This window comes from Podarcis tiliguerta (genome assembly GCF_965153285.1).
Source record: "Podarcis tiliguerta genome assembly, chromosome: 14".
Classification (NCBI taxonomy): Eukaryota; Metazoa; Chordata; class Lepidosauria; order Squamata; family Lacertidae; genus Podarcis; species Podarcis tiliguerta.
In genome coordinates, this window is record NC_139547.1 from 208263 (window position 1) to 226444 (window position 18182).

Genomic DNA, 18182 nt, shown 5'->3' on the forward strand with positions numbered 1-18182 from the left:
CCTTCTCCTTTTGTAGGCCAGAATGGACCTGGGCTCTGAAGAACTGACTCTCAAGTCCCCAGCAGGACCACATCTCAGTAACCTCATCATCCACGATGTTGATCTGTTGATGGCCGATGGGTGGATGACCCTGATTGTGGATGGCCTTTTCAATACCTCTGTGGAAATTCCAAGACCCCTGGAGGAGCTGGACATCAATTATGGCCTCTATGTGGGAGGAACAGGGAGCCTGGAACTGCCGTATCTCATCGGAGTGAGTGTGCCCTTCAGGGGCTGCCTCCACATGGTGACGTTCAACGATCGTGATGTCCTGTCCGCACTGGCTTCTAGCAGTGGCACCAAGAGATCCCACAGCATCCGAGAGGGGTGCAGTGTAGAGTTCTCTGCTGGGCCCAATGATCCCCTTGGCTTTCTGGGACCAAACTCTTATATTGCGCTCCCCGGCTGGAGTGCAAGGAATGAAGGGACCATTGAGTTTGTAATAACCACAAGCATCAAGCAAGCCCCTCTGATCTATCAATCAGGACTTGAGAATGACTTCTTCTACCTGGAAATCTTTGACGGGCGCTTGAGAGGGGTGGTGGAGAAGGGCAATGGTGTCGTGGTGCTCCACAACAACGTTTACCTCAGCAATGAGGAGGAACACTATGTCAAGGTCTTCATGGATGTCCGGAAGTTTGAGATCCTCGTTGACTACTATGCCTCACAGACCTCCAACAAGGGTATCCACAGTCACCTCAATCTTCAAGGGCCACTCTTCCTGGGAGGTCTGAATGAGAAGGCTGCCCAGAGAATGAGAGAGCGTGGGCTGGGTTTTATGTCTGGAAACAGCTTCTCTAACACCTCCTTTGTGGGCTGCCTGGAGGACCTGAGGATAAATGAGGAGAAGAGGAGTTTGCAAGATGCTCTCATCACAAGGGACATAACAGCCGGCTGCAGGAAACTGGAGCAGTACTCTGACTATGATGACGCATATGAGCAGGATGAGGCCCCCACAAGTTCTGCTCCTGACCATTGGCATGGCCCTGTTATGGAACCATGTCACCCTGATGCCAGCCTTCCCCCAGTCTTTGCTAACTTCACCAAATTGCTGCATGTCAGCCCTTTGGTTGTTGCTGAAGGAGGTATGGCTTTTCTGGAGTGGCGACACACCCAGCCAACCATTGACCTGAACAGCGCTAACATCAGGCAGTCTCAGGTGGTTTTCAGCATCAACATGGACCCAAGGCATGGGCAACTGGAGTTAGGAATCTCCCGGACCAGAGGCAGAAGGAAATTCACTCTTTTGGACATCATCAATCGAAAAGTCAAGTACGTTCATGATGGCTCTGAGAGACCAATGGATCAGTTGCTGCTGGAGGTAACTGTCACTGCCAGGAAAGGGATCCCAGAGTGTCTGCAACAAGGCCAGATCTATCTGCTGCCCATAAAGATAAGTCCAGCCAATGATCCCCCTGAAGTGGTCTTTCCACAGGGAGATCGCATGGTCATTCTGGAGCACACGCGCAAGCATCTCAACCCAGACATTGTCCGTGCACTTGATGATGATACCCCCTGTGACAGCTTACGATTCCAACTGCTTGGTGGGAAGAGAATGGAAGAAGGCTACATAGAATATGACTTCCACCCTGGAGTCCCAATTGAGGAGTTTTCCTGCAGGGACTTGGAAGCTGGTCATGTGGTCTATGTCCACCAAAATGGGCCCACATCAACCCTCATTCTCCAAGTTAATGATGGTATGGTGATGAGCCCAGTGGCTACCTTAAGGGTGGTTGCTGTGGAGCCAGACATCCAGGTACGCAACAACACAGGCCTCTTTGTCTCGCAAGGGGGTGCGGTTCCTATCACCTTGGCCAACCTTTCTGTAGAGACCAATGCAATACAGCAAAAAGTGCCCATCTTGTATCGCCTGACTGTGCCCCTTCAGTACGGTGAGATCCAAAAGCAAGGGAGCCTGGGTGGAGAATGGAAGAGGGTGGAGTCTTTCTACCAGCAGGATGTTGAGCAAGGACGCATCCAATATTTCAGTACAGACGAAGATCATCACACAGAAGATACAATTGAGAAGCTACAGTTTGTGGTCCAAGTGGGTCAGAAGACTCTGAGAAACAACACCTTCCTCATTAGGATCAAGAGGGCCACCATCAGGATGAAGACCATGATCCCCCTCCAGATGATGAATAAGAAAGAGAGGAACATCACCTCTGCTGATTTGGGGGCAGCCTTAGAGGAGCTGAGCTCTAGCTCAGAGCCTTTCCACTATGTCATAATTCAGCCACCCAGAAAAGGGAACCTTGAGCTTCGTGGCACAAGGCTGACTGAAGGCTTCGGTTTCACACAAGATGATTTGCAAAGCCATCAGCTCAGCTACAGCGCAACCATTCGAGACTCAAAGGAGACTGAAGACACCTTCCAATTCCGTGTCATGGCTGGAGAGCAATACTCCCCCATATATACTTACAGGATACAGGTTGGGGGGGACCCGGATGCCCCTATCCTGACCAATGTCCTTCTGTCTGTTTTGGAAGGAGGGCAGGCTGTCATCTCCAAGGACCACCTGTTCGTCAAGAGTGCGAACAGCATGAACTACGTGTATGAGGTAGTAGATGGCCCAACCCATGGGAAGCTGATCTGGAGGACACTTGAGCATGTGCCGGCCAGCAAGGAGGTGATAACAAAATTCACCAATGAAGACATCCTCCAAGGCCGCCTTGTTTACCAGCATGATCATTCAGAGACCCTGGAAGACGACATTCCATTTGTGGCCATCAAGCAGGAAGAGGGAAGCTCTGACTTCGAGGCTGAGGACGTGAGAGGCGTTTTCAGGGTCTCTATTCAGCCTGTGAACAACCACCCTCCATTCCAGTTGGTCAACAAGGTCTTTAATGTGGTGCGGCATGGGCAGCGCTTGATGACCACTGATGATATCGCCTTCTTTGACAAGGATTCAGGCTTCTCAGATACCCAGATAGTGTTAGTAAGGAAGGACATTCTTTTTGGTAGCATTATCGCTGTCGAGAACAGAAGCCGGCAAATCTATCGTTTCACTCAGGATGACCTAAGGAAGAAGAAAATCCTCTTTGTCCACTCTGGAGCTGACAGGGGATGGATCCAGTTCCAGGTTTCTGATGGCCTGCATCAGGTGGCGGCTCTCTTGGAAGTGCAGGCTTCAGACCCTTACCTCAAAATCAGCAGCTCCACAGGCTTAGTCATCCACCAAGGCAATCAAGGGACCATTGACTCCTCCATCCTCAGCTTGGAGACCAACATGGATGTCAGGACTGATGAAGACATTCTCTTCCGCATAGTAGCCCCACCCAGATGGGGCATGATGCTGCGAGGTGGGCAGCAAGTGTCCTCTTTCACCCAGAGGGACCTGCTGGCAGGAGAGGTACTTTACCAGCACAATGGGAGCAGGAATTCCCAAGACAAGATCCACTTTTCTGTCGAAGCAAACCAGGTGGCTGTTGACGCAGTGCTGAAGATTGTGATAGTCCTGGACCCCCAACCTAGCCCGCTAAACCTTGTTCACCATGAGAGAATACGGATTCTCCAAGGGGAAGCTGTGGAGATCAAGAATGACTATTTGCTAGTAAGTTGGTCTAAGCCACTCAGCCTAGGGCTTGCCGATCAGAAGGTCGGTGGTTCAAATCCCCACGACGGGGTGAGCTCCCGTTGTTCGGTCCCAGTTCCTGCCAACCTAGCAGTTTGAAAGCACGTCAAAGTGCAAGTAGATAAATAGGTACCGCTCTGGTGGGAAAGTAAACGGCGTTTCTGTGCGCTGCTCTGGTTTCACCAGAATCGGCTTAGTCATGCTGGCCACATGACCCAGAAAAACTGTCTGTGGACAAACACCGGCTCCCTCAGCCAGAAAAGCGAGATGAGCCCAGAGTCGTTCGCAACTGGACTTAACTGTCAGGGGTCCTTTACCTTTACCTATGCTGTTCCTAGTTCTCTGTCCTTGAGTTTGGGAGACGATGAGGGCTCTTCTAGGAGTTGCAAAGCAGGAGGTGTATATTTATTCTGCAGATTAATTATGTTGTCCTTTTTAAATTATATTTAAAAAATGGGCAGTCATCCTATGTACTCTATTTATTTCCAGCCCTAACAGACCACTTTTCACCATTGGTGGTCAAAAGGCAGTTTGCAGGACAATCAATAAAACAAGCCATCAATCAAATACCGTGGTGTTTAAACAAAACCACAGGTAAAAGCTTAATACAACTTACTCCTTTTTATTTTATTCACCTTTTTCCCCAAGGAGCTTGATGTGGCACACATGGTTCTCCCCCTCCTCTTCAATCTCCACAACAACCCTGAGAGGTACTTTAGGCTAAGAGATCAGACTGGCCTTAAAGTCACTCAGTGAGTTTCATGGCCGAGTGGAAATTTGAATCCTGGTCTCCCAGGTCTTGGTCCAACACTCTAATTACTGTACCACATTGGCTCTCTACTTAAAATCATAACACAACTTCCATTACACAAGCTTAAGATGCTAAAAAGAGCCCCCAATCACCCCCATTAAGCTTGGATAGGGGAGGTGTAAAGACTTATTATAACCCTAATTACGTGGGAGGGTTGAGCATGGTGCCCATGATAGTTTATCCAGTTTGCAAATGGGCTCATGAGCCCCAAAAGATTGGTGACCCCCATCCTATAGGATGCATCAGTCAACTACAGCAACTGGACCACAAGTGATGGTTTGGTATTCGCATTCCTGATTGGGAGGAATGTTGACCACATTTTCTTTCCACCGTCATCCATCTTACAGGTTGAACATGAAGAGATCCCTCCCCAGGAGATCATCTACACTGTCACCATCTCCCCACTTTCAGGATTCCTGGTGGCCTTATCTCATGGCCCCACCTCGGACGAGCCTCCCAGCTTGGATCCCATTCAGACCTTCACCCAGGAGGACATCAATGAAGGCAAAGTTCTCTACCTCCATTCCAGCCCTGAGATACAGGGTGACCAGTTCACCGTTGACATCACAGCCAACGGGGTGGATGCCCTGGCAGGGGTTGTGGTGGACCTGGAGATCGTTCCTATTTCTTTCCCACTGGAGGTGTACAACATGACAGTGACTGAAGGGAGCTCCCAGGTGCTCTCCATGGACATCCTGAATATCCCCAGCACTTACTTCACAGCTCTTAAGGTGGAGTTTGTCATCGTTGAACCGCCAGAACACGGCATTTTCCAGAAGGTGGAGAGACCCGAAGAGGGCAGCCTAAGTGCATTTTCTTGGTCTGAGGTAAGAAGGCAGCAACATCTACCATTAACCTGAAGTCCTGTTGGTGTTTCTGGCAATGCATGGGTGCGATGCTTCAGAGTTTACTCAGAAGAAAGCCCCAATGCTACATATATTCCATAGAAATGCATAGTTTTTTACAGGGCAATCATCTACATTTCTGCTCAAAAGTAAGTCCATTTGCGTTCTGTAGGGCTCACTGCCAGGAAGCTGTGGATATGATTGCAGGCATAAACACTACATTGTGCCAGCTCTAGGAACATAGAAAGCTGCTTGTGCTGCAATCCCATCTGCACTAGATATTTAAAGCTGTATTTTACCACTTTAAACAGCCATGGCTTCCCCAAAGAGCCCTGAGAGCTGTGTCTTGTGAAGGGCAATGAGAATTGTTAGGAGGCTCCTGTCCACCTTCCAGTGCTACAAGTCCTAGAGTGGCTTAACTATCAGTCCCTCTTCCTCCCAGGGAACTCTGGGAATTGTAGCTCTCTGAGGTGAATAGTGCTCTCCCAACAACTCTCATCACGCTTAACAAGTTACAGTTCCCAGGAGGGGAGCCATGGCTGCTTGAAGTGGCATTGTGGTGCTTTGAATGTATAGTGCAAATGGGGCCTGAGCCAAGCTATTGATCCAGTGTAGTATTGTCTACACTGACTGGCAGCTGCTCTTCAGGGTTACAGGCAGGGGGCCCTACCTGGAGATGCCAGGGATTGAAACTGGGACCTTCTGCATATAACACATATGCTTAACACTGAGCTCCAGCCTTTCCCCTAATCTTGCAGGGGGGGGGAGGCACATTATTGACTGGTGCTCTCTTTCTCAAGTTCTAGCTCCAAAACACAGTCTGGAAATTGAGGAAGGGGTTTTGTTTTGTGTGGTGTCCTCACCTTCTGCTCCATAAATCCTTCCATCTAATCCAAGCCTGCACAACTTGTAGCTCAGCAAGCCAAACAAAAACCCTCCAGACTTATGGGGTAGACTCCATAAACCTCCTGGCTTAGCTGCCTGACTAGGACTTTGAAAGTGGGGTGGGGGTCCCCTATGCATAAGAAACCTGCGATCCACAAGCCAGAGCATGGTAGAAAATAGTGGCTCAGAAGCATGGACCTAGGCTAAGAATTAGAGAACAGGCTGTCTCTGAAAAGCTCAGGAATTTTGATCAGTACCAAAACTGAATTCACAATCCCTTCAAGCAAATAGCCACTCCTGGTTTTCCCCCATAACTTTTAGTGACCTAACATAGGGAGGAATGTTTTTTAGTTTTTGCTATTGTTAGCTAATGAGGTATAGAAAATCCCTGTCCCTCTATTCCTCCTGAAGTCTAGAGCTCTGGGGATTAGGAAAACAAAAAGCTTGGACACTGAGTTTTTAAGCATGGATGTGTTCCTAGAAAAAGAGTGGCAAAAGGGAAGTCCTGCCTCAGACCTTCTGCATTCCAAGCAGGTCCTCTGCCACTGAGCTGTGGCTCTTCTGTCCTCCCCTGGCCCCCACTAACCAGCCATGGCTCTCCAGGATTTCAGCCAAAGGTCTTTTCCAGTCTGCCCTGGAGACACCCAAACCAATGGCTTCAAGTTACAAGAATAGAGATTCCAGCTAAACACCAGGAAGAACTTTCTGTCTGTAAGAGCTCTTTGATAGCAAAAGGGCCCCTCTCAGAAAGCAGTGGGGTCTTAAACACAGGTCAGATGGCCATCCCTCAGGGATTCTTCAGCTGCAATTCCTGCATTGCAGGGGGTTGCACTAGGTGACCCTTGGGGTACCATCCAACTCTACAATTCTTTGATTCTATGATACTGGGAATAGAACCTGGGACCTGCTGCAGACAAATGTCTGTGTCCTCTTTGCATTCAGGTGGAGCATCAGCTTGTTCAATACATGCATGATGGCAGTGAGTCGTTGGTTGACAGATTCACAGTGGTCGCCAACATCTCCAAGCACAACCAAGAGAGCCAACCCAGGACGGTCTACATTGACATTCTCCCAAGCAATGACGAGGCACCGGTGCTGATGGTCAACATGGGACTGCAGGTACCTTGTCAACCAAAGCAAGGGGGGGGCGTTTGAGGATGATGGGGTGAGGAGCTGAACAGAAATCTCAGCCAGGTTGGCGCCAAGGGACAATCCTGTTTCAACATACAACTGTAGAGGCCCAGGGGTCAGCAAACTTTTTCAGCAGGGAGCCAGTCCACTGTCCCTCAGACCTTGTGGGGGACCAGACTATATTTTTTTGGGGGAAATTAACAAATTCCTATGCCCCACAAATAACCCAGAGATGCAGTTTAAATAAAAGGACACATTCTACTCATGTAAAAACATGCTGATTCCCGGACCGTCCGCGGGCCGGATTGAGAAGGTGATTGAGTCTGATTCGGCCCTGGGCCTTAGTTTGCCTACCCATGGTATAGGCTGTTAAGAGTGTGCTGGACTCTGAGTTCAGTTTTAAAGGCACGTCTTTGGCATACTCTGTGTCTCACTGACAATATTTGTAAGGGGACATGAATGTGGCAAATGAGCTTCAAATCAAAAGTGCTTTTAGTATCAGGTGTGAAATGCCCTTAGGATGATCAGAGCCTTCATTATCAGCCTGCAATAGTCGAGTGCAGGAACAGAACTCAAGTGGCCAAGCAGGGAAAGGAGAACGGAGAACCACACAGGGCTGGCTCTGTCATTAAGCAGGGTGAGGGGGCTGCCTCAGACAGTGGTTGCTGGTGGCACAGTGCTCTCCCCAGGTGCTCCACCTGATCCTACAGACATATACACAGCACCATTCCTTTGGAAGACAGAGCTGTGCATGCCATGTGGCGTAATCTATGCCCTCTCGTTAGCCTGCTGCCCCCAGGGAACTGAAGGATGTTATCCAGTCACTAGGATTGCAGCATCAGCTGCCAGTCCAGTCAGATTCTGTATATGGGATGGCAGGGGTGGCACCATCTTGTCCTTTACCACAAGCAGCAAAATATATTGGACCATTCCTTATCCCACAGCCCTAAGCCTTTCAAGTTAGCTTTTGATCACTCCCTACTGTGTATAGCGAGAGCCAGCATGTTATATTGGTTAGATTGTGGGCCTGCAGCCTCAAATCCCCCACTTGGCCAAGAAGCCAATCAACAATGCCCTTACCTACCTCACAGGGTTGTTTGAAATTAATATTGGGGGGGGGGAGCTGTGGTTGCCACTTTCAGCTCATTGGAGGAAATGTGGAATCTCAATGCAATTATAAACATGAGACCCTCCAGATGTTGTTGTGTTCAGCTGCTTGCCCGGTGTGGCCAGCGGTGAGGGATGACGGTGTGGACTTTCCTACCGCTGCTACTGCCTGAAGAGGTTTCCCACAGAGTCTTTGCACAGAGGTTTTGCGCAGAGGAAACATACCGGACAGGCAGATATTCAACAGATGGGAGTTGTAGTTAATCAATGCCTGAAGAGCTACAGGTTCCCCACCCTCCCAGGCACCAGAATCCAACCTCTGTTTTCAGCATTAGCAGAGAAAGTAGAGTCTGAAAGCAGGTGTCCGTATGAATCTCAGCTCTGAGATCTAGCTGCTAAAGCAAGTTAGTTGCTGGCTGTGGCAGGGAAGAGGAAAGGGTGGGACTGCAGAAAGCAGGCAGCATGCTGCTGCAGTTTTTCCATTAGACCTTGACACCAAGTGAGGCATTGGATGGGTGCTTGGTGGTGGGGAGGTGAAGCAGGAAAGGAGACAGCCTTTTTGCATTCTTTCCTTGGATGCCACAAACACCATCTGTTTTTCCATCTCTTGCCATGCTGCAACATTGCCACAGGATGGCAGCATACATCCATGCTATGGCTTCCAGCTTGCATGGGCAGGTTGTGAAGACACGTGCAGTTTTATGTAATACAGCAACCTCCACGATCCAGCAAAGCGCCTGTACCAGTGGGGACTTTTCCACTGATGGTGGAAAGTTTTTGACTCTAGAGAAGTATAACCAGTCTGTAATGTAACAGGGAGTCCTTGGAGCACCCCACAATCGCCTAACCTTGACTCCCATAGGTTCAGGCCGGGCAAGACACCTCCACCAGGAGATAGAAGCAAAGCAGCAGCCAGTAGGCCTTATCTTTATTGTTGCAACAAGATTTCCCACTACCACAAAGTCAAAGCAGCTGGAAGCCCCCAACAATGGTTACATCAATATTTTAAAGTTTCCCAAAGTTTCCCATAATACATCTCAGGATGCATCATCAAGACATCATAGATATGCCACAGAAAAGATGGGGTCTGAGGTAGAACCTGACATCCAGTCATGCCCCTGTCACTCAAATACAGTCTTTCACACTTATTCCATCACAGTACAAAGGAAAGTATTTACAGTTCCCTGGCCAAGCTTCATCCCACTATGGGGCAGGCTGGCATTGTGATTGAGGTGGTTATCTGTCTGAAACTTCTTGGGGTCCACTCACCCCTCCCCTTATACCTCATGTCCCTGGGTCCTAAATGCCATTGGAACTGAAAATATTGATAGAATGAGTGATTTCTTATGCATTTCTAAAGTTTTCCCATTGAGCCAGTATATAGACACATTTATCAGCAAATTGCAACATTTGGTAGTGACATTTTCCCTGTTTTCCTTTGTTGGGGCTCAGCAGGGAGTTGCAAGCTCCTGATCTGAGCTCCCCTTGCAGATTCAATGCCTTTGCAGAGATGTTGCTGTTATTTTCTCTTGACACTAGAGGATTTGGTTTGATGGGTGAAAGGCAAGGAAATACCTCTCTGTGGTCCATATGTGGGTGAATTTGTGCAGCAGAGACTGTTTGTCTTTGCCTTGTGGCAGTGGCAGAGCTTCATGCTCTGGCACGGGGTGGGGGGGTGGGGGGGAGAGCAGGCAGGGGCAGGGCTGGTGTGTGTCCTGGGGGCATGATGCACCGCCTGCTGGGGCATGGTGCCCAGTGCGGGGGGGGGAGCCGCGATGGCACCCCACTGGGATCACGTTGCCATGGTTGGTGTGTTCCCCCCGCACTCCTCTTCCTCTGCCAGTGCCTTATGGTGTGGAGAGGCAAGACTCATGGGGGGAGGGAGGTCTCTCACCCCCCTTCCAATTTCCCAGTAACAGCAAACGCACAGCTCCTCAGCCAGCCCATCCTCCACCAGCTATTTCCTATTCTATTGTTGTTATTAATTTGCAATGGGAAGGCCTGGTTTTTATGGGGGGGGGAGGTACATATCCCTGGTATAGAGAGACACACAGCCCTAATCTTTGAGCTTCAGTTTGCTTGAAATGAAGGGGAGGGGTGTCTCAAGGAGACATAGTTTTATTTACAGAAATAAATACAGTACACACATATACAACCTGAGCGGGTGGTGCTGTGGTCTAACCCACTGAGCCTAGGGCTTGCTGATCAGAAGGTCGGCGGTTCAAATCCCCGTGGTGGAGTGAGCTCCCGTTGCTCGGTCCCTGCTCCTGCCCACCTAGCAGTTCAAAAGCACGTCAAAGTGCAAGTAGATAAATAGGTACTGCTCTGGCGGGAAACGTTTCCGTGCACTGCTCTGGTTCACCAGAAGCGGCTTAGTCTTGCTGGCCACATGACCCAGAAACTGTCTGAGGAAAATGCCGGCTCCCTCAGCTTATAGAGCAAGATGAGCACTACAACCCCAGAGTCGTCCGTAACTGGACCTAAGGGTCAGGGGTACCTTTACCTTTACAACCTGAGCATAGGATGGAGGGGCTCACAGCATCAACACTCCAACAGATCTTGCTTCTCCATTAGTCTCAGGTTTGGAGCCAGCAAAGAGCAAGCAGGTCTACCCATGAGCCTGGAGGGCCCCCTCACTTAGGGGGCTCTTGCAGTCAGGCTCACTCTTTTAGGATGCTGATGACAGGGCCTACACAAAACACTTTGGCACCTGAGGTGAACCACAAAATTGTGCCCCCCTCCCCTCCCCCAGGAAAAGGGGGTAAGTGAAGATCTACATCAAGGACCAGGGGAGGATAAAGATCTACAGAGGATATGGTGCCTCTGTGGATCCTGCTACCTGAGCCGGCTGCCTCACCTTGCCTCATGGGTGGGCCAGCCCTGGCTGATGAGGACACTTAAGTGGCCATGTAAGGTCAAAGAAACTTATCTGACTAGTTCAGCCATAGAATCCTCTATGAGATTCTAGCCCTCACTGGGTACAGGACTCCAGGGAAAGGGCTCAGGGCATCATCCAGACGGAGCCCCACAAACCCACAAAAATATGTTCTAACTGTCTCTTGTGACCAAGAGCAGCCCTGGCTTACTGATACCTGTTCTAAATCACTTTCTTTGTTTTGTGTCCTAAGTTTTCCTTTGGGGGTGCTTTGTTAAAATGTTAGAGTGAAGTGCAACTCTTGTCCTCCTTCATGGCTCCTAAAAGTTAAGTGCCTGGAAGCCAAATGGACACATCATTCACTTGCTTTCCAGGTTTCATGCTTGTTAATTTGGAGATGTGATCAAGGTCAGTGGACATCCTGCCAAATACGAGCAATGCACTCATTGGAGCCAAGGTTCGAGGTTCCAATATCACAGAACTGTGGAGTTGGAGGGGGGACTCCCAGGGTCATCTAGTCCAACCCCCTGCAATGCAGGAATCACAGCTCAAGAATTCCTGGCAGGTGGCCATCCAAGCTCGGTTTAAAATCCTCCAGTGAAGGAACGTTTTCTCAGCAACAACCCAGTGGAACGGGGAGTCAAGCTTAACTAGAGACTCAGGTCTGTAACTGAAACGAATCACCCGTGTGTTGATTTAATTGAACAGAGCTTAATGGCATGATGAGAGATTTAATAGGAAATAAAACAAGCTGCATATGATAAAATACTGGTAAATAAAGCAACCTACATATGATGTATTTCAAAGCAATTTCAGGCAATCATAAGTAAGGGTGGCCATTGACAAGAACTTTACCTCCTGCCCTGTGATTCAGAAAAATGACCAAGAGGGAATGTAGAATAATGCACTGATTTATTACCCACCCTTCACCCTAAAGACCCAGGACAGGTGACAACATTCAAATAGTTTATTATTTAAAACAGTTTAAAGAAACTTCCAGTCATAAAATAAGGGGGGGGGGGTCCTAAAACAATCACCTCAAGTGTCAGAAGGCAAAGGAATGAGCTGCATCTTCAGCATTGCCGGAAGCTGTGTACCGAATGGGCCAGGTGCACTTCCGTGGTGAAGGGAGTTCCACCACTCAGGGGCCATCTCAAAGAAGGCCCTGTCCCAAGTCTCTGAGGACAGAGGAACTGCCAAAACGCCCCCGCTGCCAATCTCTTCACCCAAGAGGGTCTCTAGGGAAGGAGGCAGTCTTTCCAGTATTCAGGGTCTGAGACGTCTTTCCTAGCTTCTTGGTAGAAACTACAGGCTTTTAAAAATATATTAAAAAGAATAGGCAAGATAGAGGATTTGTTGCAAAAAAATTCCATTGAATTATTTCAAGCTAGTGGGGGGAATATGAAATAAACATTTTGTATGAAGATTACCATAATAAAGGACAAAAGTGGTAAGGACCTAACAGAAGCAGAAGACACCAAGAAGAGGTGGCAAGAATACACAGAGGAATTATACCAGAAAGATATGGATGTCTCGTACACCCCAGGTAGTGTGGTTGCTGACCTTGAGCCAGACATCCTGGAGAGTGAAGTCAAATGGGCCTTAGAAAGCACTGCAAATAACAAGGCCAGTGGAAGTGATGGTACAGTGGTACCTCGCAAGACGAATGCCTTGCAAGACGAATGCCTCGCAAGACGAAATAGTTTTTCGTTTTTTGAGTTGCTTCACAAGACGAATTTCTCTATGGGCTTGCTTCGCAAGACGAAAACGTCTTGCGCCTTTTTCTTAAAACCGTCAATGCATTCCTATGGGAAACCGTCAATGCATTTCCTATGGGAAACTGTGCTACGCAAGATGAAAAATTCACAAGACGAAAAAACTCGCAGAACGAATTAACTTCGTCTTGCGAGGCACCACTGTATTCCAGCTGAACTTTTAAAAATTTTAAAAGATGATGCTGTTAAGGTGCTACACTCAATATGCCAGCAAGTTTGGAAAACTCAGCAATGGCCAGAGGATTGGAGAAGACCAGTCTACATCCCAATCCCAAAGAAGGGCAGTGGCAAAAAATGCTCCAACTACCGCACAATTGCACTCATTTCACACGCTAGCAAGGTTATGCTTAAAATTCTACAAGGAAGGCTCAAGCAGAACTCCCAGACCAAGAACTCCCAGAAGTGCAAGCTGGATTTAAAAGAGGCAGAGGAACCAGAGACCAAATTGCAAACATTATGGATTATGGAGAATGCTAGAGAGTTCCAGAAAGACATCTACTTCTGCTCCATTGACTATGCAAAAGCCTTTGACCGTGTCGACCACAGCAAACTATGGCAAGTTCTTAAAGAAATGGGAGTGCCTGATCACCTCATCTGTCTCCTGAGAAATCTCTATGTGGGACAAGAAGCTACAGTTAGAACTGGATATGGAACAACTGATTGGTTCAAAATTGGGAAAGGAGTACGACAAGGCTGTATATTGTCTCCCTGCTTATTTAACTTATACGCATAATTCATCATGCGAAAGGCTGGGCTGGAGATTGCCAGAAGAAATATCAACAACCTCAGATATGCAGATGACACAACATTGATGGCAGAAAGTGAGGAGGAATTAAAGAAGCTTTTAATGAGAGTGAAAGAGGAGAGTGCAAAATATGGTCTGAAGCTCAACATTAAAAAAACGAAGATCATGGACACTGGGCCCATCACCTCCTGGCAAATAGAAGGGGAAGAAATGGAGGCAGTGAGAGATTTTACTTTCTTGGGCTCCACTGCAGATGGTGTCAGTAGCCACGAAATTAAAAGGCGCCTGCTCCTTGGGAGAAAGGCGATGGTAAACCTAGACAGCATCTTAAAAAGCAGAGACATCACCTTGCCAACAAAGGTCCATATAGTTAAAGCTATGGTTTTCCCAGTAGTGATGTATGGAAGTGAGGGCTGGACCATAAAGAAGGCTGATTGCCGAAGAATTGATGCTTTTGAATTATGGTGCTGGAGGAGACTCTTGAGAGTCCCATGGGCTGCAAGAAGATCAAATCTATCCATTCTTAAGGAAATCAGCCCTGAGTGCTCACTGGAAGGACAGATCGTGAAGCTGAGGCTCCAATACTTTGGCCACCTCATGAGAAGAGAAGACTCCCTGGAAAAGACCCTGATGTTGGGAAAGATGGAGGGCACAAGGAGAAGGGGATGACAGAGGACGAGATGGTTGGATAGTGTTCTTGAAGCTACCAGCATGAGTTTGACTAAACTGCAGGAGGCAGTGGAAGACAGAAGTGCCTGGCGTGCTCTGGTCTAGGGGGTCACGAAGAGTTAGACACGACTAAATGACTAAACAACAACAAGTGGGGGGACACACATTAAAATAATGCATAAGTTGGTATCAAAAGTCATCATAGCTCCAGCAAACTCCTTATTGACTTGGCACTGTTAACAGAGAAATCTGAGGGCTCCCTTGGACAAAAAACAAGGACACCAGCCAGGAATACCAGAGCAAAACGGCAGCCAGTAGGCTTGGTCTTTATTGAAGACTGTCACGACAGGACTCCCACCTGCCACAAGGTAGAACAAGATGGAAGCCCCAAACAAAAGAGTCCCTAAACTTTTATTAGCTGCTAATCCCCATGTTAAAGGTAAAGGGACCCTGACCATTAGGTCCAGTCAGATGACTCTGGGGTTGCGGCGCTCATCTCGCTTTATTTGCCGAGGGAGCCAGCGTACAGCTTCTGGGTCATGTGGCCAGCATGACGAAGCCGCTTCTGGCGAACCAGAAGCTGCTGCACACAGAAACGCCGTTTACCTTCCCGCCGGAGCGGTACCTATCTATCTACTTGCACTTTGATGTGCTTTCGAACTGCTAGGTTGGCAGGAGCAGGGACCGAGCAACGGGAGCTCACCCCGTCGCGGGGATTCGAACCGCCGACCTTCTGATCGGCAAGTCCACCCACACCCTTAATCCCCATGTTACACCCCCCCCCAAACTACATCACTCATACATCACGGTTACATCATGAAAGGGGAGATCTGGTGGCAGTAATCTGAGCATCTTGGACCCTGCCCCATGGTTCTCCTTGCCCTCCACTGAACACCCATCAAGTGTAACAAAAAGGATATTTACATTTCCCTGTTTCCCAGCCAAGTTAATCACACCCTTTTGTCTTAATCTGGGTTTGTTATTTCTGGAATGGCTACCTGTCTGGCACTCAGGTATCAGGATGCCAGGGATTATCACTTACCATATTTTTCGCTCTATAGGACGCACTTTTTCCCCTCCAAAAATTAAGGGGAAATGTGTGTGTGTCCTATAGAGCGAATGCAGGCTGCGCAGCTAAGCCAAAAGGCAGAACAGGGAGACGGAGCGCTGCGGAGGGCTCCGTCTTGCTGTTCTAGCTTGGGGACGGCTGCGCGCAAAGCCTCTCCAGGGCAGCGGGGTGCCTTCACCCCACTCTCCTGCAGAGGCTAGCAAGGCTGTCCCCAAGCCAGAACAGCGAGACGGAGCCCTCCGTCTCGCTGTTCTGGCTTGGGGACGGCTGCGTGCAAAGCCTCTCCAGGACAGCGGGGTGCGTTCACCCCGCTCTCCTGCAGAGGCTAGCGAGGCTGTCCCCAAGCCAGAACAGCGAGACGGAGGGTGTGTGTGTGTCGTATAGAGCGAATGCAGGCTGCGCCGCTAAGCCGAAAGGCAGAACAGGGAGACGGAGCGCTGCGGAGGGGTCCGTCTTGCTGTTCTAGCTTGGGGACGGCTGCGCGCAAAGCCTCTCCAGGGCAGCGGGGTGCCTTCACCCCACTCTCCTGCAGAGGCTAGCAAGGCTGTCCCCAAGCCAGAACAGCGAGACGGAGCCCTCCGTCTCGCTGTTCTGGCTTGGGGACGGCTGCGTGCAAAGCCTCTCCAGGACAGCGGGGTGCGTTCACCCCGCTCTCCTGCAGAGGCTAGCGAGGCTGTCCCCAAGCCAGAACAGCGAGACGGAGCCCTCCCTCTCGCTGTTCTGGCTTGGGGACGGCTGCATGCAAAGCCTCTCCAGGACAATGGGGTGCCTTCACCCCGTTCTCCTGCAGAGGCTAGCAAGGCTGTCCCCAAGCCAGAACAGCAAGACGGAGCCCTCCGTCTGGCTGTTCTGGCTTGGGGACGGCTGTGCGCAAAACCTCTCCAGGACAATGGGGTGCCTTCACCCCGCTCTCCTGCAGAGGCTAGCAAGGCTGTTCCCAAGCCAGAACAGCGAGACAGAGGGCTCCTTCTCGCTGTTCTGGCTTGGGGACGGCTGCGCGCAAAGCCTCTCCAGGACAGCGGGGTAAAGGCACCCCGCTCTCCTGCAGAGGCTAGCAAGGCTGTCCCCAAGCCAGAACAGCGAGACAGAGGGCTCTGTCTTGCTCTTCTAGCTTGGGGACGGCTGCGCGCAAAGCCTCTGCAGGGCAGCAGGGCGCTGCGCTCCAAAGGCTTCGGGGATCTTTGAGGCTGGGGGTGGGGGGAAGCAGCGCTTCCCCCCACCGCCAGCTCCATAGGCTCGGGTGAATGCACCTTGAACGCACCTTGTTTTACAGGGGGAGAACAAGAAAAAAAATTTTTTTCCTGTTCTCCCCCTCCTATGGTCCGGTGCGTCCTATGGTCCGGTGCGTCCAATAGAGCGAAAAATACGGTAGTCAGAGGGGCTGCTGAGTAGCTGAGCTCACATGTCTATATGAATTTCTGGTTTTCCGCCAGTAAAGGGACCCCTGACCAGTCCAGTCATGGCCAACTCTGGGGTTGCGGCGCTCATCTCGCTTTATTGGCCAAGGAAGCCATCGTACAGCTTCCAGGTCATGTGGCCAGCATGACTAAGCCACTTCTGGCGAACCAGAGCAGCGCACGGAAACGCCGTTTACCTTCCCATTTACCACTTTGACATGCTTTCAAACTGCTAGGCTGGCAGGAGCAGGGACCGAGCAACAGGAGCTCACCCCATCGTGGGGATTTGAATCACTGACCTTCTGATCGGCAAGTCCTAGGCTCTGTGGTTTAACCCACAGCGCCACCCGCGTCCCAGAATTCATTAATCAGTGAATTCTTACATTTGGTATTGTGCAGCAAAGGCCCTTTGAATAGATAGGAAGAAAATGTGATGAAGTGTTTTATGGGGACAAATCACAAAAGTGATTGGGCTAGTTTTGGTAGTGGGCTGCATGTGCATGATATCTGCTGGAGGGGGACCCCCCCCCCAACCTATACATGAATTCCTGCAACAGCACACATTTAGATACTATCCCAAGCAAAAGGATAAAGGCGGCAGGAATGCAACAGAGATGTGCCACAGTTCTGTGCATTAGCGAGCATTACAGCAGGACTGAGTGGAGTTTGTTCATACAGAAAAACTCTCTCCAGGGTGCTCAGCTCCAAGCAGATTCCAAAAATAAAAAACCGTCTCCACAATTGGAAGAAAAAGAGTCCCTAGGCTTTTTCTCCGGAGGGCACTCACAGGCTGAGTGTTGTGGGACAAGTCAGTTGAGGCCAGCAGAAAGATCGGGCAGGATTGTGTCTCTGGGTGAGGGGGGGCACAAAGGCAGAATCCCAGGTGGGCCTGTCATGTGGGGGGAGGCTGTGGAAACAGAACCATGCAGGGAGGTGGAAGTATTATGAAGAAATAACAAATCCAAAGTGACAGACCAAACTGATGTTCTCATAGCAGATGATCTCATTGTTTAACAGATGCTAATCAGGAGCATTTTAGGGTCAGGGTTTATTTGTTTTTATTATTTAATGTGTTCAAGGTCCTGTAGCCATTCAAGATTCATTCTGTGGCTGAGATTCTTTCTTAACATCAGGAAAAAGAAATGTGTTTGGGGTGACACATGTGGGAATTCCTTGTTCTTTTTTTCTCAGTGGCAACATTTTATTACATTTTCATCCTTGTTCTTACTCAGCTAAGGCAGTGGATCCCAAACTGCAGCC

The 18182-nt window shown here is 49.4% G+C and overlaps 1 protein-coding gene across 1 annotated transcript in view; it reads left to right on the forward strand.

The window, feature by feature from the left end:
- The window catches only part of CSPG4 (chondroitin sulfate proteoglycan 4), a 126310-nt gene that overhangs the window by 99622 nt on the left and 8506 nt on the right, over positions 1-18182 (forward strand). Inside the window, exons 3-5 of the mRNA XM_083412713.1 lie at positions 17-3592; positions 4772-5251; positions 7097-7273. Of these exons, the coding sequence (XP_083268839.1) occupies positions 17-3592; positions 4772-5251; positions 7097-7273 (4233 nt within the window). The remainder of the gene's footprint in view (positions 1-16; positions 3593-4771; positions 5252-7096; positions 7274-18182) is intronic.